General features: G+C 40.7%; 1 protein-coding gene across 1 annotated transcript in view; it reads right to left on the bottom strand.

Annotated features, from left to right (window-relative positions):
• The window catches only part of grin3a (glutamate receptor, ionotropic, N-methyl-D-aspartate 3A), a gene marked incomplete at both ends in the record, with an annotated part of 212036 nt that overhangs the window by 43455 nt on the left and 143543 nt on the right, over nucleotides 1-25038 (bottom strand). Inside the window, 2 exon segments of the mRNA XM_084324958.1 lie at nucleotides 16891-17036; nucleotides 21771-22154. Of these exon segments, the coding sequence (XP_084181084.1) occupies nucleotides 16891-17036; nucleotides 21771-22154 (530 nt within the window).

A 25038-nucleotide genomic window follows, 5' to 3' on the forward strand; every position in this document is an offset into this window, starting at 1 on the left:
GGGGTGTAACGGTACACAAAATCCACGGTTCGGTACGTACCTCGGTTTTGAAGTCACGGTTCGGTATGATTTTCGGTACAGTGGCAGATGGCAGATGCCTTGGATAAGTCGTGGACAACTGTAGCGTGTGCTTGTTTATACAGAGCTGGTATGACTTGCTGGCTGAAATACGGACGAGAGGGAACTAGGTAGCCGGGCTCTATTACTTTTAACATGTGCTTAAACCCCGTGTTCTCAACAACGGAGTATCGTCGCAGATCTGCTGCTATAAAAACACCTATGGCGTTTGTTATTGCTTTGGCCCGGTCTGAATTAATAGCGAGATACTGCTTGAATGCCACGGGGAGCTGGGTTTGCACTAGGATCTGTTTCTTCCTTGTACCAGTGATAGTCACATTCGGGTGATGCCGTTTCAAATGCGTGATAAAGTTTGGAATAAAGTTGAACAATGCCGGCACGTAGCCCCTTTCGTGACTGTGATGCAAGGCTTGGCAAAAAAAGGTTCCGTACCGTTGCAATCGTTCGGTGCACAGCGCGTACTGTACCGTAGGACCACATTGAGGCGGTACAGTACGGATACGCGTACCGTTACACCCCTACTAGCCACCAAAGGTCAAGCATACAAACACACAAATAATGTTTTTTTACTCTTCGAAAGCATTAACTACTAACTATTAACTTAAAATATGGAAATCCCTATTTAACTCTCTCTCCCTCTTAACACTTTCAGTGCCAAAAACGAGATTTACGTTTTTGCTCGACAAGCGTTGAGTGCCAAAAATGAGATAATACGGTTTTGGATCGTTTGATCATTTTACTTTGATCCCCGCTCTACAGACTTGCCGGGAGCGATCTGCATCATTTTGGCACATCCCCACACACTAGAACGGCAATGCTGATCCACTATCACCAGGTGGCAGTATCGTCCGTGTCTGAACTGCAATGGCTTGGGGTTGATACTCAGCCTCACTTTCATTTCTCCTTGGTTAGTGCCCCCTCCTCCTGCTGGAACAGAAATTCACATTGCTCGCCTCGAAATTCCGTTGCATAAGCGTATTTGACCATTGAAACGTGTATAGACATATACACTGGTAATCGTGATGGTGATGCGATCACTTGGAATTATTCTTCATGGAATACCTTCTGGCTAAGGTAAGGTACCATTCTATGTCTATTTTACCGAATCAAAAACGTGTTTGTCTAACGATCACAGTTATGTGTTTCACCGGACGAAAAAATCCGGTCGGCAAACACGATCACAGTTTTGAGTTAAAATGACCCCCCCCCCATATACATACATATACATACATATATACACGTCATATACCTTTGATTCGGGAGTATTTGGGGTTTCATGGGATCAGCCAGAACGGTTTGGGCTTATTGCATATCTCGCGATCTATGAAAAAAGACTGGATTATCTTGGAAATGCGCAATGTTTAGCGTGTGATAGACTACAGCATGTGGAAACAAACTATTATTCCCATCTTGCACTACAAGTAATGTTTGTCAAAATGAGTCACACCATGTCTCCACAGCTGTAATATAGAACACACACACAGCTTCGCAAACATAGTGAAACGACCGCAGAAACAACTATAAGGCTGGCATTCTAGGGGTAAGGATAAGCAATACACGTGGCACTCAAATTGTTAAAGGAACACGCCAACTTTTTGGGAAATTAGCTTATTTGCCATCTACCTTGGAGTTAGACAAGCAGATACATACCCTTTTCTTCTCTGTGCATGGATTAGGCTTAGGGAACAGCCGCACCGCTAGCCTAGCTTAGCGTCATTCACTGGAAGTAGGTGTATTTACCATGTGGAGAAATTATATATATATTTTTTTACATTTTCGTTTTCTAAGCAGATATATAATCTGAACTGTTTTCACCCCTCTGTCCTCCATTCCTTAACTAACACGATTACAGTTGGTAGAAAGGGCACTTCCTGGTGTATCACTTGAGTAATAAGAAGATGATGGGTCACGGCCTGACCTTCTCACAGGAGTTATTCAGCGCCGGGAGACAATGTTACCCCTGTTGATGAGTTTGTCTCCCGGTGGTAACGGAGGGACGTAGGAACTATAGAACGTTACTATGGCGACACTGACCCATCCTCTCCTTATGATTCCAGACGATACTCAGGAAGATGGATAGTTGCCACTGTAATGTACAGTGTAATTAAGTCTTTGCTGTGGTCTGGGAGCAGCTTCCTGAGACAAATGCTCGATAGTAGACTTGATTGATTGATTAACAGATATTAACAGATTAACAGTTAACAGTATTAACAGATTGCAGAATGGGTACAATACAGTACGGCTCAATACACACAATTGTTAACACATTGTGAGCCAAGAACGGCGTAAATCGTTATTGCCCGCCATGCGTTGAACGCCAACAACGGCGTATCACGTGTTTGGGATCAATATTTCATTTTTTCGCCATGGCATTCATAATTCATCCAGCCTCCCTCCGGATCGCAGCCGGACCCTGTTCTTTGTTTATTGTTATTGTTTATTGTTATTCGCACTTACAAACATAAGTAAAAAGAAGAACAGTTAAAATGTGCAGGAAAGGTAAAAAAACCCAAGGGCTTATAAGCGACCTCCCCTCTTAAACCTATATAGGATAACTACACAACCCCCCCCCCCCCCCCCCCACATTATGCACAAACACATGCGCATATCCCTTTCTCATACACACAGATACATACAATACAGCAGGGATCGCCAATTAGGTTTTGCGGCGGGCCAGATTTTCCCCAAGCCGTTGCTTCGCGGGCCAGGATCAAAAACAATGGCTAATTTAATATACTGATATTGAAAAAAGACAAACGTTTTTCTCTGGTCTGCATCCCCCCAACAACCGTGTGCACTGCGCCGCACTGCACTGCACCCACTCTGCAATCCGCCAAACAAAGTTCTCACTCATCCATTCATTCATGAACAGCTCTCAGCTGTTGCAGATCACCGCGGCGCCGGCGGGTGATGAACAGATCAGAATGCATGAAAACACGACTCACCATATTGTACCTCCTTGTTTGTTGTTAAGTCCTCCAAAATCCCTGCTAATGTTTGAAACATGTCATATCCACTCGCCGCCCTCCAATTCCAGATTGGCGTTGAATGCAGCTACTTTATCTGCCAACTTGCCTCGTTGTTAATGTTGTTGTTGTTGTCGCCACATATTATGCAGAGAGGACGTCGGCTCGGCACGCAAGAATCACCGACCTGTTGCGATAAACCCGTATTTTAAGTATGGCTCCTGTTTATTAAAAGAAGCGTTATATTTCCCCGTTGCTATCCAAAGATGTTTGTTTTGTTTTCTTCAACTCGCTCGCGAGTCGCATCTCGAACGCGGAAGTGAAAGTGCGTTAGGGAAAGAGACACAGGGCCCGGTGGGACTATTCCATTGGTTCTCCCAGTCCACCTGACCATTTCTAGCATTTCAATTGGCTATAGTGACAGACATGCTTTTGATGACTGCCGGTAGATAGATACAGCTTCACAATAAAAGACACCCTGGCGTCCCGAGTGAATATTTCCCGTGCGTCAAATAAATATCATATTCTCAAAATAATCTGACGGGCCAGAAATTATTGTTGGCGGGCCAATGTTGGCCCGCGGGCCGCCTATTGCCGATCCCTGCAATACAGCATTATACAACTATTATAATGTTGGGAAAAAAATAAAAAAGACGTTACACAAATACACATGGATACTATAGACTACAGGATCTGTAGTTCTTTTTTAAGCTTACTTTTAAATATATTTAAAGTGGAACATGTTTCTATTAGATTTTGTATATCATTCCATATCACTGCACCTTGATAAACAAATGAGAATTTGGCAACAGAGGTCCTACAGAAAGGAATGCGTAAGTCTTTATTTCTTCTTGTGAGATGTGCATGTTAATGAGAATTAAACTCAAAATAAGTTTGAACATTTTTTGGCAAAGATAAAGGAAGACCAATTACTTTAAGAACCCCTGTTTGATACTTGTTGACCTCATAAATTGTGAGTAGTTGCAGTTGTTTAAATAATGGTTTGGTTGGGGCTAAATAAGAAGAGTTGGTTGCAATTCTTACAAAGGATTTCTGAGCTCTATGGATTGTTTGTAAGTAAGATGGGTAAGTGCTGGCCCAAATTATATTGCAGTAAAAGATGTGAGGATAAATTAAACTGTAATACAAAGTTAGTAATGTGCTATTTTTTTTTTATAGTTTTTTAACCCTTTTTCTAATGCCCAACGATTTTGAAACCTTCTTGCAAACAATTTCACAATGATTCTTAAAGCAGAGTTTCTCATCGATATTGACACCTAAGAATTTCACTGATTCTAAGTTCATTGTTATTGATACAAATCTTGGTTCCGTCTGAAATGTTCTGATATTGTAACGCCTCAATACTGCCGCCTGGTGGATGGTCGGGCGAGTTACACTCACGCCAAACCGGAAGTCCTCCGCCAGAGATATATTGTGGCGTGGATCAATATACACACTCGAGTGCATTTGGATCGCTTTCGAAACGCAATAATCGATATGATTTTGGCGTTTATTGCGTCATACAAACCGGAAATGGATCTAGCAAATCAACTATTATTTATATTTTTCCTCCAGTCTCATCGGCGAACGATAAGAGGAAACTAACGTTACTTTCAGCTTGATTGTCCATTTCTTTGTTTGCAATCAGTCTGATCAATATATCAACCCATACTAAATAAAGCCGCTACTGACGATCAAGGAATTATAAACGACCCCCCCCCCCCCCTTTCCTTCACGCATGATGAAGCATAATGTATACCGATCATATACATTTGAATTTTTTAATATAGCGTGTATAGGAAAGAAACGCCAATCGATAATCTATCATATGCTTCAGGGCCTATAACTAGCGTTTTTGGAATTACAGCAGAAAAGCTTAAAAACATACTTATATTATCGACGGTATTAACACAACAATGTATGAATGAAAAAATATAACGTTCCCACATCCGGAACGATAGATACCCGATGTTGAATGGGCCATAGTAATGCAGATATAGCTATAATATTAAAAAAGTTATAGCCCTGCAAAGAAGGTAAACATCTCCATAGGCTTACAGCAGTGGCAGAGAGGGCATAATGATGGGCACAATGCATGGTGCCCAATGTGGGATGCAGACCAGAGAAAGACTTTCGTCTTTCCAGACCACAAATGACATCACGTCATAAATCAAGCTCTCCAGACTGTCTGACATAATTCGTTTTTTTTTCAAACGTATTCAAGAATAAACATCATAACCATGTCACAACAGCAGTTATAATGTATATTTTCATCAATACGTTTGTTTACCAATAGGTTAAAGTGTTATTAGTGAGGTTTTCGTTTTTTTTAAATGTGTTGTTGTCATCACGGAAATCAGCCATTTTGAATTACCGGCAGTCGGTGAATGTAGTCATTTTGAGTCATTTTGAGAAGAGGACATCCAGAGCTTTCAATGAGTGTTGGAATTTTTCAAAACTACACTTCCCAAAGGCTTCTAGCTTTCTGCAAGCTGAAATAATGATTTAAAAAAAAAATCTAACCCCAACTAACCTTACTGTCATGCACTTGTCCTAATAAACTAACCTACACTGTAACACGCAACACTTTGATGAACATTGTTACTCAGCTGATAGAGTTGTACCCTTCCTGATGACTTGTCGTACAGAACTTGTAAGTCACTTTGGATAAAAGCGTCAGCTAAATGACTAAATGTAAATGTAAATGTAAATGCAAGCAAATTACTTCCTGATTATTCTTTTTTATTTTTCTTATTACTCAGGATTATATACCACAACACTGAACGTTATTGGCATATATTGGAGCGCAGTTAGTTTGTCTCCCCTATTTTGAGCATTTAGCAACCATCCAATTTGAAATCAGTTTCAAAATGGCGGAGCTCTTGCAAGAATAAAAAACCTACTGTACATTACAGTAGATTTCATTATCTGTTCTTCATGTACGCCTGGTAATACTAAATCCAAATTGTACTCTGCCATTTGAAAGAGAAGATTTGGCCCAATCCAGAAATGTGCGAATTGGCTATAATAAAGTAATTTATAGGCCTGCTATTCCAGGCCTGTACAGTGCGATATATATATCGCACGTGCGACACTGACGTCAGTCTGTGCGATGAATGAATTGACTTTAGTAGCACTGGTGCGATGGCCCGTGGCGCAAGCAAAAAAAAAGAAAGTGTGACGGTAAATTGAATGGACCACAGCGCCACGCTATCCACTTGGTACTTGTAGTCTCGTGCGATTAAAAACAATGTCCCGTCTCGCCTAGAGTCCATAATCAAACACCAAATCCCATAATCCCTAGCGAACAATATCCCCGCGACTAAATTGCGAGCTCAATGTACACTGACTGGGTGACTTCGACAAGATGAAGCGCTTTTTTAAGGTATTAAATCCAACAAAAGAAGTACAAGATCAAAACCCCAAACGAGCCCGAGAGGGACCACCGTTAATAGAAACGAGACAAAAGGAGAAGATTAACAAGATGTACAGATATAACGCAGAGTGGGAAAATGATTTTCCGTGGATATTTTTTAATGAGGAAGCACAGCTATTATTATTCTGTCACTGGTGCCGGGAGACTCCGGAAAAGATCCGATCAGAGAATCCCTATGTCGCGGGTAACAATATCCTAAAAAGGGATAACATTAATAAACACAATACGTCCCATCGACACGTTCTTGCCCAGGATGCCTTCAACGCTAAATAAACTCCTGAGCGGGCCGGCACCCTCTTGCACTCGCTGACTAAACACGACCAGAGCGGATGATGCTGATCTCCGTGAGGTAAAGTTTAAGATGAATGTGACATATTGCATCGCCAAGGAAGAAATGCTATTCACTAAATTTAAGCCGCTAATTTTACTCTGTAAAAAGAACTCCATCGTATGGCTACTTAAATTCCCCTCCGGGATCAATAAAGTATTAATTATCTATCTATCAATCAATCTATCTATCTAATAACGAGACAATATGCAAATAAGGTAATAATAATAATAATAATTAATTTAATTTATAAAGCCCTTTTCATTCATGCAGAGTTCCTTGTACTTAGTTCTGATTAATGCAATAGTGTGTGTGTGTGTGTGTGTGTGTGTGTGTGTGTGTGTGGATCTGAAAAAGTGGCCAGCAGACATGATGCTGGAACTGTGACACGTGTGCAGTGCACACACACACACACGCACGCACACACACACACACGAATAATTATAATAATAATAATAATAATACATTTATTTATTTGGTTCCACAAATATGTACAGGTGTTTGTATGCATTATATCTATTTGTTATGTTGGTTTATAGGTGTTTCTAGGTTGGTTTCTAGCTTTCCCTGTAATCTGAGTCCACACCAGCGCTGCCTGGTCTCGGACTGCTTCATATCGGTTATATGGTTATGTCCTTGTTCTTTTTGTTTTACATTATGGGCAAATAAAGAGAGAATTTGTCTAAAAGCATTTCTTGTTAAAGTTTGGATTTTGTGTGCCCTGTATGCAAGATTCATGTCCCTTGCCAGTCACATACCTATTTAAGTAATGAACTGCACTACTTGTGGTTGTTTTTAGAGATTTTAGATAGAGATGTTCCGATACCATTTTTTCCTTTCCGATCCGATTCCGATACCAAAGCTTTGGGTATCGGCCGATACCGATACTTATCCGATACCAGTGCATACATTAAAAAAAGAAAAAAAGAAAAAAAATATTATATAAATTATAAAACTTCTTTTTTTTTTTTTTTAATACAGCTACTGTTTATATTTTAGTAATAACTATAAAGTTTTATTCAACAACAGGTGATTGTATAGATTAGTATTAGTATCAGTAATTGAAAACTATCTCAATGAGTTCACCCACGGAAAGGTTGTTGGCACATTAGTTCCACACGGACATTATTCGTTGCTGCACTTGCTTCCACAAGAAGGCTCCGTTTAGTAGCAGAGGCTCTGTTGTAGTGATTTTTGCACAATAAATATTCAACATTCTCTTTTGAGACTCCGCCTCAGACTCTTATCATTTGGCACTAAAAGCTAAACATTGTCGCCGATATGGCTGTCCGCAACATGTCATTAATTGTGTACGCGACGTGCAATTGTGCAATGACGACATTACCGTGAGCTAGGTTAGCTAGCATCAGAGCTACCGGTATATGGAAAAACTAACGTTACTGGTGAGTGGTGACATTGTGATTTAACTTGGAATACTCCTTTGCCAACTTGCTGTACTTTGCTTGCAGGTCTGCAGCCATTATTGCTGGATGATTGAATAGCCCCAACTTTAGCCAAGGTAACGTTATGGCTAAACCTTTAACGTTAGTTAATGCTAGCTTTCGGTTAGCTGTTCAGCTAATGCTAATAACATCAGAGCTCCCCGTCAACAGCGCTCTGCCGGGACGATGGCATTTTAAGAAAGTATCTGCTCTGCTGTTAAAATGGCAATTGACACTTTAATTCACGGTCGATTAAGCACACGTTTGTTTTATAATGCTCACTCAGCGAGTAGGGTATATCTACAGAGCCCAACGTCCGCAGTGTTGTTGATAAATGACGTCATATGGTATCGGAGCACAACATTAGAGGGTACTCGCCGATACCGATACCAGCATTTTAGGCAGTATCGGCGGCATTTCCGATACTGGTATCGGTATCGGAACAACTCTAATTTTAGAGACGTTTTATACTCGTGCTACAAGATTTTGGCCTGTGCTACAAAACTATCAACCTCTGTAGCACCAGTGCTATGTGCAAAAAAAGTTAACGTACAGCCCTGTATTCTATATTCTATAATAATATTTCAAATGGCATTGGTCCGGATGGGAGAATTCAGCACTGTATCTACAAAACCTTCTGTTTAATCATCTTCCCTTTATTCATTTCCTTAGATCTTTTGTACATGTGATTTCAAGAAGGTACTGAACGAGCACAGTGGCAGTTTTTCATGTCTGGTCATTTTTAGCATGGTGTTATTCACTGTCAAAGATGCAAAGAAAAATCATAATTCATATTCTCCTTTGTTTCATCACAATTTAAGAAAGCCTAGTAATAGACACAATATTTCTGACACTGGGAATACATTCACTGAGGCCCATAGATGTCTGTAGATACCAAGAACATGCAAATGGACCTTGTAGAAGTGGAGAAATATTCCATTTACTTAGGTATGTATTTTAGGCGGATTTTCAGAAAATAGGGCTCCAGGCTTAAGAGGTTAAGTGTTATTAGCTAAATAAAATTAGCTTATAAAAAAGTGAGAAGAAGAAGCACTCATGAAATCATTGTAGTCCTAAGAAAGAGGAGACCCAGGGCTTTCGATGGACGTCAAAAATTTCATAAAACTACACTACCCAGCTCACACCAGCCGCCGACAACGGAAGTCCAACCATTTTTCCCGTAATTTTTCTGATGTGATTTTCGTGTTTATATCTCATGGATCGACAAACCTGAACGTTATTGCCATAAAATACAACATATATTGTTTCTTTACCTTTCTGTGAATGTCTACAAAAACTGTTATTGCAATCTGGTGAAAAATGCCGGAGCTATGGACATTATACAAAAGTAATTGTACTTACAGTAGATGTCATTCACAGTCTTTGCTGCCCTGTAATGGGCGTGGTGGTACTAAATCTAGATTTAACTCTGCAATTGGAAAGAGGAGCTTTGACTCGATCCATAGATGTATGACTTGGCCATAATAAGGTAATTTATAGGCCTTGCCCCTCATTTATCAACAATTCTTAGAAAGTGTTCTATTTTCGTTCTTAACACTTTGAGCGCCACGCCTGGTTTTCCGTTTTACCGCTTGAATGCCACCATCGGCGCCAATGTTAACGTTAATATCGCCTAATCTATGTTTTAAATTATGGCTATGTGTCTTATCTGCCCATCGCATTATCAAAGACTATTTTCCAGTCAGTGCTGTGAAGCCCCCGTTTTGATATAAAAAACAGCTCATTCTGGAGCATTCTATGAAAATCGTCTTTTAGTGGAATATTCCACAACGTTGATATTCGTCTGCCTTTTTATGAATCGTTTTCAAATAAACGCTAGATGATCAATATTATACGTGCACGCAAGCACATTACGGCCGCGCACTGATAATCGCTCCGTTGATTTCCTCACAGACTTTTACAGTGAAACCGAAAGAAGACATTTCACAAAACAGCCTATAACTTCATCAAACTTACTCCGATTATCCTACCACTGATAACATAGAGTCCTTACCTGACATCAGATGGTATCCAACTGGTATATTCCAATTCCTGATCACCATTCGAAAAAATCGATACGTGTATGGATCCAACGCGATACTGTAGATCTCCATGATCCGCGGGGATCTGAGGCTCCAGAATGAACTGTGGTAACCCCGGCTGGATCAGTGAACTGGAAAATGTGGAGTACCGAATTTTTTTCCCCATTCATTTTCATTGAGTCCATTCCAAAATCACTTATGTCATCTGGGAGACGACAGGGGGCGCTTTTTTCCACAGTGATCACCGGCGCAGCTCGGCTATACTCGGGTAGGCTCGGGTGATGCAATAATTTTTCAGATCGCAAAAAGGAAAAAAATTAATTCCGAGAAATCTCGTGAGTGGCTAGCAACCACCTATAAAAAAACCTGAGAAATCTCGTGAGTGGCACGCAAAGTGTTAAGCACAGAATTTACAATGTGTGTATGTACAGAAAAATCGGGATTTATCACAGGTGCGTTGACGTGTCCCACGCACACCTGCAAGTACTCTGTGTTGATAAATATCACTTGATCTACACTCCACGCTCGTGCACGGTTTTACGTATTTGCATATAGAACCGCCCGTAATTAACCATATATGGTAATGAAACACCCCCATGAAATGTGGAAAAGTGGACTAAACCGAGCGATCGCCTGGGAGAAATACGCGACAGGCTGACAGACATGTACACGGTGATGTCGGAAATAGTCGGATATGATATCTATTAACTTCCTAAAGACCATTGCTGCCTGGGCAGCGCAAACACTAATACAGATCGTTAACCACTGTTTGCCATTGGTGTCATTAATAACCATGCTGGAATATGACTGCTTTTTCTTACAAGGTAATACAACAGAACACGCCAGTGTTGAAACTAATGCACGGAAAATATTCTACCGCCGGGCGCCAGGTACACATGCTCCGAGCTGTGCGTAGATATACGCACAAAGTCAAGCACACGTTCAAATTGATAAGTCACACACTTTGCTTAGAAATTATCGTACGCACGGGTTACACATATCTGTGCGTACGCACCATTGATAAATGCCCTGATATTCTATATTCTATATTCATATTTCAAATGGCATGTGTCTGGATGGCAAAATGTTGTACTGTATCTACAAAATCCCCTGTAAATCATCTGCCCTTTATTAATTTGCTTAGATTATTTTGTACACTTGATCTCAAGAAGGTGCTGAATGAGCTCAGTGGCCATTTTTCATGTCTGGTCAATGTTAACATGGTGTTATTCATCGTCAAAGATGGATTTCTTTCTTTTAATAATAATAATTGATATTCTCCTTTGGTTCATTACAATTTACTCAAGCATAGTAACATACACAATATCTATGACACTGGGAATATATTCCCTGAGGTTCATAGATGTCCCTAGATACAGAGAACGTGCTAATTGACCTTGTAGAAGTGGAGAAATCTTCCATTTACTTGGGTATGTACTTTTAGGCACATTTTCAGAAAATATTGCTAGGACTTAGTTTAAGTAAGAACACTACTTTCCACCACTGGGTATATACTTAATTTGAATTCCATTTTAGGTAAGACTTTTATGCACGTATTAACACCTGTAGTCGCTTGCAGTCACTACCATCATGCGTCGACAGTGGCTCAGGACTCGGAGGTAGAGTGGTTGTCTGGTAATCGCTAGGTTCCCGGTTTGATTCCGGCTCCTCCCGGCAGTGTGTCAACGTGTCCTTGAGCAAGACTGCTCCCGATGGGGCGCCAGGGTGGCATACCACGTAATGCACTGTAGTGCAACGCGGCCATCCCGGGTTCGACTCCCGGACCCGGCGACCTTTGCCGAATGTCTTCCCCCATATCTCTCTCCCATCCTTCCTTAAAAAAAAAGACAGCTCCCGATGAGCAGGTTGGCACCTTACATGGTTGCCTCCACCGTCTGTGTGTGAATGTGTGAGTGATTGGGTGAATGTGAGGCATAAGGTTATGTCCGGCAGCATGGCTACATGGGTAGAGTTCCAGAATCAAGATCACTGGTTCGAGCCCCAGTCAAGGCCCTCAGAATGTGGTCCTCTGGACTTGGCAGTAACAATGCCCCTGTCATGGTGATAGGGACAACGTACAGTTGCAAGTGCCATCCTTCAGACGAGACGTTAAATCAAGGTGAATTTGGTCATTTATAACCCTTGTGTACCCCTGGTCATGAAAACTACTTTTTTGAAATATTTTGAGTGTGTGTGTGAGCACAGCTGTGTCTGTGTTTATTATTATTTCATGAAATTGGGAAAATATCTTAATTTTACATATATGTTCATTGTGTCAAAAGCTTATAATATGAAACACTCTAGAAAAATAGTTATAGTATTTAGTGCCTTCATAACCCCTGGTCATGTTTTCTACTCCCATCCGCTCCCATGTTAAAACGCCATTTTTAACCATTTTTAAATCTGCTCTCATTCGTTAAATTCTCGATATATTTACCAAACCTTTGCATATTCCACAACCTAATGACACAGACTAACGTTAGGGTGTGCTGTTACCGATGTAAAACACATGGTGGCGTAATCGCTCTACAGATAACTTTGCCACAATTCAGGGGAGGGTGAGAGAGGCTGTGGCGGGCTTGCGGTGATTCAAACTGCGGATACATGGTTTGGGGTGGTGGTGGGGGGGGAGCGAGTGGATTTTCAAAACAGAACCAGAGGCGAACCGGACCCCGTAGTCCACAGCGTGCCATACGCCGAAACAGGAGCCCCCCATAGCCGGCGCGCTCCAACGAGGAAGTGTACTGCACGGAGCACCTCTGGTCCTTCTCCCACCAGCGACCAGAGTTCAAGATTCCAGCCGTATAACTACTTGGAACCGCCCGCAGGACAAGCAAGCAGCAGCAGGTATCTATGAGCGCTTAGTAACGCTTCGCCTCAAAGCCGTTTCTGGCCGAATTAGTCATCGAATCTTTAATCTTTTTTTTAATTCGTATTCAGAGGTATTTCGTCGAGATATTTCATCGAGTAATGTTGCGGCGGAAATGTGTAGAAATATGGTAAAAAAAACATTTATCCGTTTTTTTCCGATGGAAAAAAACGTTGTATCAAACAAACACAGATTTGAGTGGTTATAATTCCGAAATATGAGTAATCTGTTGAGAGATATATTGAGATTATGCTATTACTGTTAATCATGGGGGAAAAAAAGTTTTAAAAATAGTAAACAGTTAGAATTATATGGCTTTAAACATGAGCCATCATTTCATCTCCTAAGCCCAGTGTGTGTCAGCAGTTCTAGGGAGGCACAAGGGTCGAGAAAAATATTTGGCCATTAAAGAACCCAGGGCGCCTATCATAAAGATTAGAGGATTCCCCGACATTCCTGGCCAAATTCCCAATCAGGTCTCATAACATCAATCCCTGTCTCCTGAGTCTTTCAGCCATTGTGTAGTGTGATGTGCGTCTGGTGCCAGTGTATTGATTGATTGATTGAAAAGTTTATTAACAGATTGCAGAATGGGTACAGTACAGTACAGCTCAATACATACAATTGTTAAGGGGATGCAGACCAGAGAAAGACTTTCGTCTTGTTTACATCAGGGTCCCCCATGTATGGCAGCCATCATTCAATCAAGTTGTAAAGCGCTATTTACATGCAATCCATTTACCTCTAACAACTGCTACATGCAATTTTTATATGTGAACACATGTTTACACGATTTATTATTACTTTTTTTATACATTTTTTTACTCAAGGAAAATATTGTGTGGATAACATTTAGTTTTGATTACTTTTATCATGAGGTTTAAATTCCGGTTCAGACCCATTTATTGTCTACAAAGTAGTCTCAGATTTCAATCAACATCACACATTTTCTCAGATTTCTAGCTTTAGAAAAGAGTGGTGCGTCTTTATAAAAACTGTCCTGGGGCACAGACAAATTATGGGAATTCTTAAAATGGGTGCCGTTTCCCTTTAATTAATAATAATAAACGTAATAATACACTTTATTTTCATAGCACCTTTTCATACTAAGAATTGTAGCCAAAAGTGCTTCACAGCAGCAAAATAGACATAAATGGACATAAAATAGACATAGGCATATAATTGACACAATAAAAGCAATGCATAAAGTACAGGCAAACAATTAGAATAATAAAAGTCATGCAATAAAATAGCTCTAGTGAAGAATTAGTCACCCAAGCTTACAGGAGGTAAGAGAAATTCTAGACTAGAGAGAGATGACTCAGCAAAAACACTATAGCTACACAATTACATTAAAATGTATTATGCAAGTGGCAGTTCACCCAAAATAAAAAACAAACAAATATAATGTCCCCATTAACTGGAGCGTTATCTATCCACCCAGATCGTTTTGGTGTGATTCAATACAATGGAGCTGGATGCCACTGCTTGTGGTGCTCGGAATGCCAAAAGGAAATACATCTGGAAAAACTCAAAAGCTAGTCTCTTTTCAGAAATCATGACCTGGTTCCTCAAGATAATCCACAGACCTTGTTGTGAGAAGTTTCATGTAGGAACTATTTTCTACCGAAGTACACCCCCTTAAGCCTGTCCCTGACTAAGGATTTGTATAGTCGACTTTGATTGGCCAAAATCTGCCGATAGTAGACTAGTAGTGCAATTTTATTTTATTTTGTATCATTCCATTTGGGCTGTGGGAGGTGCTTAATGTCTGAAGGAGTCGACTGAAGGCTTCTTGTCCTCTGCGAAAGCATGCAATTGGTCCACTGATGGATACAGTACATCTTGATTTTGTCTAGTGTTCATTAGATGGGTGAAATCCTTTTTCAGTGCCTCTGTGCTCGTTTTCTTAGGCAGTTAGCCTCGCTAACGAGGTTGGCAGTCGACTACGGCTCCTTTCGATCGATTAGTCGACTATTCGGCTAGTCGAGGTCAGCCCCACCCCCCATACATCATTATAAAACATTATAAAAAGTTTATGAAAAGTTTAAAGAAAAAAACAAGTTGTTGAGCAAGTCCGTTCGGATATGCATTCTCATACGGTTTGTATACTATCATCACTACTACTGTCTGATTGAACCCTGTCATTCACTACTGTTATCACTATTATCACTATCACCATTATTAATTTGCACTTTGTTCTATGTTCTATGCTTTATTATTATCCCCCCCCCCCCATGCTGCTAGGACACCTGGATTTCCCCAAGGGGATTAATTGAGGAACACTTGACTTGACTTGATATATTGAACTGGTCTTTACACAAGTACCATGCCTGTCTCTCTCCAAATCACCAAAGCCAATAGCAAGACACAACTTAAATACTTATCTAACGTAGCTACAGTATAAACACGGATCACAACACAAGTATAACAACTATACACATGTCCTATGTGAGCGAGAGCCCTTTCTCTCTCTCCTCCAAATACCTAGCTAACGTAGACAGTAAGGCTGAGCCCGAACGTTCGAACGTTCGTTCGTTACGCTGACATTCGGACTTTAATTAATAGGTTCGAACGTTCGGTGAAAAAAAAATAAAGGATGCGCACGGGGGTTGAGGTGATGTGAATGCGAGGCGCTCGGCTCAACCAGTATGGTCTGCCGGGCTGCAGCGGGATACTATTTCTCAACCAGAGCTCTATTTTGATTGACAGGCGATTCTGCCAATTACGTCACACCGCTTGCACCCGCCTCTGCTGTTACCACCAATCGGCAAGCCTCAACAGACTTACCGTAGCTACCGGGGAGCCGTAGTTAGCTCCCGCCGAGGAAGTAATCGGTAACAAGGTTTCCGTAGGCGAACGTTCGAACCCTAAAAACAGGGTTCGGGCTCAGCCTTAGTAGACAGTATAAATACGGCTCAGAATGTCAGTAACATAAATACCTAGATAACGTACAGTAGTTACAGTACAAACACGGCTCAGAATGTCATTAACACTAGCACAGCCATGGAGAAAATGCCGGGAACGGGTCAGATGACCCGACAGCTTATATGAGAAATATGAGAAAAATAAACAGTGTAAACTATATAATTACCTCTGAATATAAAAATATGAGGTTTACCACAATGAAATGTAGGTTTGAGTGACATAAATAATAATGTGCTAGACGCTCGCAAAGTGCTGTGACTTTCGTCTGTTCCAACGGCCCATTATGTGGAATAGCGTTCTAATTACATTTTCCTGAAGTCATTTAGAAATTTCAGAAACCGTGCCAGATAAAACGGGTACTTTTAGGAAAAGCAATTGAGTGACAGAGCTGGAGCTCGGCCGAGTGACGAGGATACATTTATTGAAAATGCCTAGGGGTCATTTGACCCCTTGTCGGCTGTGCTAGTGTTAACATAAATACCTGGCTAACGTAGCTATAGTATAAACACGGCTCGGAATGTCAGTAACATAAACAGCGCTCATCGACCGTGGTTTTGTACACATGGAAAAATGTGCTGTTCTATAAACACAATGTTCAACCTGATGTTGTTCTCCCCACGTTCATGCTTCTAGAGTGAGTGTGGGGAGGTGGCCGTTGGATGGGAATGTAGTATTCCATATTGATTGAACAACCAAAAGTCTGTGTGTGTGTGTGCGTGCCTGCCTGCCTGCCTGCCTGCCTGCCTGCCTGCCTGCGTGCGTGCGTGTGTGTGTATGAGAGAGGGATGATGATGGTCTTACTTGAGGTAGTCTATGCCTTCTGGTGTAGCAGGAACATTGTATCGTCTCATGTATTCATGCATCTCAGGGAAGCTCTTCTTGAGGTAGTCCTCTGCGCTGCTCTCTTTCACAGTGGCGAAGCGGAAACCCTGGGATGGATGGTGCAGCTGCAATGGGAACACAAGACAGACAGGGTTGCATACACAGGTACACATGAACCCCAATGGAGTTTTTTTTTTACATTTATTTATATATATTTATTTTTTTATTATATCTTGCAGCATATTTTAAGTTTTTCTTTCTTATATTAAAGTATATTTAGTTTTTTTTTTATTGATCTTTTTCCCCCTCCTTTTTCCTCAGATTTTCTCCCATCCCAATGTTAGTCGTTATGCCAATTCCCAATCCTCTTCCTAGTCGCTGCGCACTTACCCCCCACAGTCGGTCTGGGAGAGTGGAGGCTATCACGTGCTTCCTCTGACACACGTCCAGCCAATCAACCGCTTCTTTTCACCTGGCAGCGCGGACTCTCACTGAGAGCGTGTAACGTGTGGAAGGATCACACTACCGCCCTTAGATCCTATCCGCGCTTAGCAGGCGCCCCGACCGAACTGTAGGAGTCGCTGTTTACAACGACCCGGACCCACCCCGCCAGCTTCTCCCACCCTCTAATACTGCCAATTGTATTAGTGTGAACGGCCAGCCAAGCTGGTGAAAACCCCGGAGCTGTGAGCTGGATTCGAACAGGCAATCTCCGCTACGCCACCTGACCGCCCCAGTATATTTAGTTTTTAAGAATTGTAAAGGATAGGCAAAAATAAGCATGTGCTTCAGCCTATTCCTTTTTTCGGTCATTTTGAAAGGCCACACAAGTGTGTTTTTGATTGATCTGTAAACAAAGACCGAAGATAAACTATTCATCATCATCATCATTATCATCATCATCATCATCATCATCATCATCATCATCATCCGGTAATGACGTTAACAATTGGGTCCAATTGGTTTGAGCATGCCAGTGTGCCACCAGCATTGACAGTCAATGGTGCCGGCACACTGGCAACAGGGTTTCTATATAATGAGGGTTTGCAGAAGTAAACAACCACTAGAGCACAGAGTAGGACCGGCAATCTAAATGTTTCATTCACTTAAATAGATCCCTGTCCTAGAGCTGCCAACGCTGCTAAAACCTCGACTGGCACACCTAAATCAAGTAAAAAATGTTAATGTTATTAGCTGCAATTATGTTGCTATATACTGTATGACACATCCGTGAAAAGGATCCTTAATGGGATGAGATGAAAACTGTACTACTGTATATCCTGCAGAAACCTTTAGTCTACATTTTATTAATGTCTTTTTTGTGTCCTAGACTTTGTTCTCCTTTAATAGTATGTCCCGTTTGGTCAGTGATATACTGTATGTGTGGTTGGGTGTGTGAGGTTTGGGAGCATGGAGTGGTCTTTCCACTGTATGTCTACAGCCACCACCACCACCTCACCAAACATACAGTACTAATCAAAATTATAATATTTCAGTCAAACAGCAGTATTCCTCCTGTGTACCAAAGAGTCAAGACGATCAACCCTGCGTTGAGACAGTGCAGCTCTGCAGTAGGGATACACCGATCCGATATTGGTATCGGCCGCCGATATCAGTAAAATAGCTAGATCGGGTATCGGTAAAAATATATATATATATATATCGGATTCTTAAAAAAAAAAAAAAAAATGTAATACAATAACATAACCATTCAGTACATTTATGTGTTCATTTGTTACATTTAGTTTCACTAAGTTAGGAAAGTAATGTTTTAAGTCAAGCCTGATGTTGCCTTGCACAAAATAATGATCCCAGTCTCTTCCACACAGTGACAGTGAGGCATACAGTTTATTCATTTAATGAATGAAGTTTATTTTCTGTCTTTTACAACAAATCAAAAACACACTTGTGATCCTTTACAATTCTTAAAAACTAAATATATTTTAATAAAAAAAAAAAAAAAAACGTGGATACATTTTTTTTTTTTTTTTAATTTTTTGGAAAAAATATTTGGACAATGGGTATCGGATGGTATCGGCCGATACCCAAACCCAGGTATCGGTATCGGTATCGGGACTGAAAATGTCGGATCGGTGCATCCCTACTCTGCAGTTCCTAAACCCTCCTCCGGAGTCCTCTACTGTACATGGGATTCAGCTTCATACCACCACCGTTTGGAGGCGGGGGGACACTGGCATGGACACTATGATTAGTCGGAGGAAAAGAGTTGGGTTGAGGGGCAAAATCGAATTCCTGCAAATGGCTTTTGTACAGTTTACTTACAGTACGTGGTGATCAATAAAACACGGACTTCAGCGTCAACTTTAAGGAACTGGCTAGTTGCCCCATTGACTCTGCCAGTTCCAGTAAAAAGAAGAAGTAGAAAGTAAAAAGAAGGGGGAAGAAATTGGATTCATCCTTTAATGTAAACAAACACTGTTTGCTGAATGAAAATGGAAAGAACATAAACTTAAAATAGACCTACTGGCCAAATATGGCTTTTGGCCAGTAGGATTAGATGGTATCAGAGGTTAAGGATGCTAGAGCTAATTACTTTTCTCACCTTATCTCTAAATAATAATCTCATAATAAATGTATTATGTTATCAACACCCCTACCCCCAGTGCAATTTAAGAAGCTGCCCCTAAGTGTGAAGACTTTCAAAAATTCTTCATCAATAAAGTTGAAAACATAAGGTTAAATATCTATCCCCCTGACCAGGTCCTGTCATCCTTTCCACTAAACCCAGCCGTGTTACACTCTTTTGAGCCTTTTTCTCTGCATGCTCTAATGGAAATGATCTCCCATATGAAGCTCTCCGGGTCATTGGCTCTGTTGGCCCCAGTATTCAGTATTCATCAACAGCTCGCTAGCCACTGGCATTGTCCTGTCTCATTTTAAACATGCTGTAGTCCAGCCTCTCTTAAAGAAACAAAATGTATACCCCACATTCCTCAGTAATTTCAGGTAAATCTCTAAACTACAGTTTCTGTCAACAGGTTATTTCCTAACCAGAACAACATACTGTAATTACTAGAAAATGTCCAATCCGGCTTCAGGGCTTTTCACAGCACTGGGTCTGCTCTCTTGAGACTAACAGATGACCTCTTAGGAGGTCACAGACTCAGGAGACAGCACTTTTCTTATTCTTCTGGACCTCAGTCTCCTATCTCCCGTGGGGTTCCGCAGGACGCTATACTAGGTCCTATCCTCTTCTCTGTTTACAGAGAATCAGTGGTTGAATCATTGAGAAATATAAAATTGTATTTCATTTTTACACAGACAACACATTAACCTATCTCCCTTTAAAACCAAATAATCAGAGTAGCCTATCTAATCTCAGTGAATGTCTCAATGACATCAAAAGTGGGATGGCACACAATTTCCTTCAGTTGAAAGGAATTTGGAGTGGAGCCCACTCGGCTCCATCTAGGTTGAGGTTTGACAAACAGGTCAACTCTGTAGTCGTGAAATCATGTTTTTACCAGCTCACTTGAGAAAGTCATTCACGTAGGGCTGGGCGATATGGCAAAAAATTATATCGCGATAACAATATGATAATGTTATCATATCACTCGATATCGATAATTATCGAAATTGTTATAAGTAAAAGAAAATAAATATATATTTATTTAATTTATTTAATTTATTTTTTAAACAACATAATTATGTTTATTTTGCAGCAATTCTTTGTCGTTGCCGCCATCTTTAGTGTTACATCCCCTCACACTCCAGTTCTCAGGCTGCAGCTGATTTGAAAGCGAAAGTAAACCGGCTTCTCTGCTGGCTGTGGCTCCAGGGGAGTTGAACAGTTCTGGCTCTGCTAGTTTCTTTTCTATCTTTTGGTGCTTTTTTGGTGGACAAACCACAGCACATGTGCACCGTGACTCGTGACTGGAGACTAGCTCTGCTAGCACACATAGCCTACTGTGTACAGACGGTTTCAAACTGTATTTTAAATTAAAGCAAACAAAATAAATGGACAAGAGAAAAAGAAATCTCAATTTGGTCAGTATTGTCATTTGGACAAGCAAAGCCATTACTTTAAGTTGCAGGCAAGAAAGACAAGTCTGTCCACCGTCTCTGGTTTTAAAACTGCCCTGTTGCAGGTCACACAATATATATATATATTTTTTAATCAAGATTTTCCCGATATCGATTATTAAAATATATCGTGATAATTATCGTTATCGTTATATCGCCCAGCCCTACATTCACGCTTTCATATTTGTTCTTGATTACTGTAATTCACTGTACACTGGCATCAGTCAAACTTCTCTTTCCCGCCTCCAGCTTGTCCAGAAATTCTAGAGCTGACTAGATCGAAATAGTGGGACGACATAAAGTCTACAGGGGATCATGCTTTTGCTGTTGCCGCCTCTGTTATGTGGACTAATCTTCCCCATAATATTAGATTGGCTGAATCCATTGGGATCTTTATAATAAAAAAACACCTTAAAACACATTTAGCTTTAAATTATGTTTGACCCCCAAGTCCTCCTTTTTATTAGTTGTATTGCTGTCTTTTTTGTTTTGTTTTTATGTCACATTTCTGTAAAGCCCTTTGGAACAAACTGGTTTGTGTTTTAAAGTGCTATAAAAAATGAAGCTGACTTGACACATTACAGTAAATGTATATACCCGTATGTGGTACATATGACAGTAGGGATGTTCGATATTGGCTTTTTTACCGATATCCGATATACCGATATTGTCCAACTCTTAATTTCCGATACCGATATATGTGTTGTACTTTTGTCAATAAATAAAATAAGAATTACATTTTTTTTAACCAATACCGATCATTTCCGATATTAATGCCAATATCAGACATCTCTATTATGACAGTATGTTTGTACCTTGGGGTCATGTATGCCGGACAGCTGTTCGAAGGTCTTCTCTCCCACCATGACGGCGGCCAGGTTAGCGGTGTAGGTCGACAGGCAGAACAGACAGAAGATGGCCCACAGGTTCATCAGCAGCCGTCCCGTCCAGCATTTGGGGGGCTTAATGGCCGCCGTGCGCCCAAACAGGATGGCGTAGCACACGTTGAGTGCTGAGGAGAAGGAGAAGACGCGGTCCCGGTTACGCCCACGCGGCGTCATGCCGAAGGGGCTGTGCCACTCGTAGATGGTGAGGAAGACGGCGGTGACGTGGAGGGATACGAAGATGCCGAGCCACATGGACCAGTGGAGGGGCCACATGAAGGCCCCAATGGGGGCCGCCGTGTCCCGGGTACGCACCTGGAGACAAGAGACATGGGGACATTATAGCTGTTATATTATAGAATAGAGGAGCGGTGAAACGCAGAGCAAGCACCTATGTATATTGAATTGTTTCATTTTAATCTAATCAAATAAATGCTTAAAGGTGCTATAGATAACATTCAGGCACTAGGTGTTTTTTTATGATAAATTATTATCAATCATTATTTTGGGGGGAAATCAATACTTCTGCACCTTTGTAAAAGCTCTGTGGATGTATAATATATTTTTTTCAAATGATTACTCTACATAAATATTTGATCTAAAATCCCAAAATCTATCTTTTAATCTATCTATGCTTTTTTCAGAAACTGCTAATCCTATAGCACACAGATTCTGCTGAACTACTACAGAAACTCAATTCATCCAAATTACATCTTGTGACAACAACGGCAGATGTCGTCCCGCTGAAACCAGCTCCATCGACCCTAAATTAATCGATATTGAATTGAAATTTAATCAAAGCAGGAACCTTGTGAACTGAAATGTAATGGAATCAGGTGATCAGTGCCGATACCCAGAGTCCCAGACGGGGGACTTCATCTGTAGACATACGGCTAGATGGGAAGATCATTGCCTTCATCAGTCCGACTTCACACCCTGATGAAGGCAGTGGCTGAAACATGTTGGTGATAACATAGTCCAATGGAATCTTTTTAACCACAGGAGGTGTCTGTGACATTGACATTATTTTACTTTATGCATAATAGAATATAATCAGGTGATTATAGTGCTGCTAGGATACACATAGTAAAACATTAATGATAGGATGGTGCTTTTCGGGAGTCGGGTTATCAATAGAATCCAAGAAATTAAAAGTAGAGCGCACGCATTACCACTCTGGTATTCAGGTGCAGGGCAAGTGGAGGCTATTTGAAGTAACTGTGCACTATGTGGAATTCACTAATACAATTACGAGGACACATGCGTATTGTTCACACACTTTGACCTAGTTTATATGGTCAATTGATTGCACCTGACCTCGACCAATTGGCGGTTAGGCAGAGCCTATTGACCTTTTCTAACTTGTCAACATAAATATTCGAAACGGGCCCAAGTTTATTTCCTGTTGCAGTGTTTGCTAATACATTAGCTGACAGGGAATAAACGCAGGCGTAAGCTGTTCCCGCTAGCTACTGAAACTGACCGACTGAAAAGGTCTATAGGCCGATGAGATACTACAGTGTACTACCTGATTTATCTGTTATTAAGATCCTTATGGGTTCAGAACAGATCAGAATCTCTCAATACGCTATTTAAACACCTGGCCACAGTTGACCATTAGCCTTTTGGCTAACATTGGCACATTTACAGCAATGTTGATTAATGTGCACCTTCCCTGTAAACAATGTGGTCTGTTGACTGAGACACTCTTCCCACCATTTACACATCAGAGTTCATGGTTCAATAAAACCATGTCTGTTACAATGAAGCTGTTTTAATTCAAAAGGGAATAGTGTCTTGGTGCTCTTGTGTGTTTTAAGATCACCTAACCATAGAGTCATTAAGCAATAAATTATATGTGACAGGATGCGAGGACGATAGCAAAATGAAATAAAACAAAGAAAGGCATGAAGTATATAAACTAGGGAGGCACTCTCTTCACTTCCCAGTACTAAACTTTGAGTCAGTATAGCAAACCCTGCCCTCTTTTCTTCATCCACCAATTACAAGTAGTCATGGGACAAATGTGTGGTAATTGAAAAAAAAAAAAAAACGATTGAGATATACAGTATATAACCACTTTTCCCCCCACATTAGAGAGATCTAACATTGTGTAAAAGATGCAGCAAATCAAGTCACTTTTCTTTGATTTCTAGCACATTACACATTTCCCGGTATCATATTTTTGTGTTGGTGTAAGATACCCTATTACTGTATAGCCAAATATCGGAATCGGTGCATCCCTACTCCCTAGTATGAACTGTAATCCACTTGCAGTGGCTAAATCCAGGCTGTAATCTTTTTTATCTTTTTTTTTATTTGTATTTTTCACAAACAAGACAATACAAACATGACGAGAGCAACAAAAAACTAAAACTAAAAATGCTAATAATAATAAGGGGGGTGAGTGGGGTTTGCAGAGTGTTACAAAGGTTCAGTAGTACACAAACCTATTCAAGATTGTGATCTAATAAAGTTCCAGGGACCTTGAAGGCCATCAGGCCTATCACTCTCTTGAAGAGATAAAGCAGCCTGTTCCATTGATAGCAAGTCCATGAAGTCTCTGCACCAGTTCTCCAGACTGAAGCAGTTCGGTTTGCGTTCTTTCCAGTTCAATGAAATAATCTCTTTTGATGCTAAAAAGGCCAATGCTACAATATTACAGGCTGTAATCTGTTTGTGCTTTACCCGTTGACCTACACAGGGAATAGAACCCCAACCGTGGCTCTGACCAGAGTTTGCCTGGTAACCGTTGAGGGCCAATGTGATTTATGCACTGACTGATTGACTGATTGTCATGATGAGATATCGTTTATCCAATATTGCCTTTATTTACACCCGTTTTATTTCCAGGTTCACCCCATGTAGATAAAATCAGCATTGGAAATCAATCCTGCAATAGTGATAATTATTACACTTTGGGGAATATATGGCCGTTTTCCTAATTCAAAGCTGCACAGTCATGGCTGGTCTCATCAAGATAAACGTTTCATTGGAATCCAATAATGTAGGGCATGCAGAAATGAAACTAGTGCATGTCTTTATGACAGAATGCAAGGAGGACCACGATGCCAAGGCAAACAAACTGAGCTAAAGGTAATTGGGAAAAAGAATACGAAAGATACGGAAGGAGGGAGGAGAGAGATAGAGAGAGAGAAAGAGAGAGAGAGAGAGAGAGAGAGAGAGATAGAGAGAGAGA

Source organism: Notolepis coatsorum (assembly GCF_963971535.1).
Source record: "Notolepis coatsorum genome assembly, chromosome: 11".
Taxonomy (NCBI): domain Eukaryota; kingdom Metazoa; phylum Chordata; class Actinopteri; order Aulopiformes; family Paralepididae; genus Notolepis; species Notolepis coatsorum.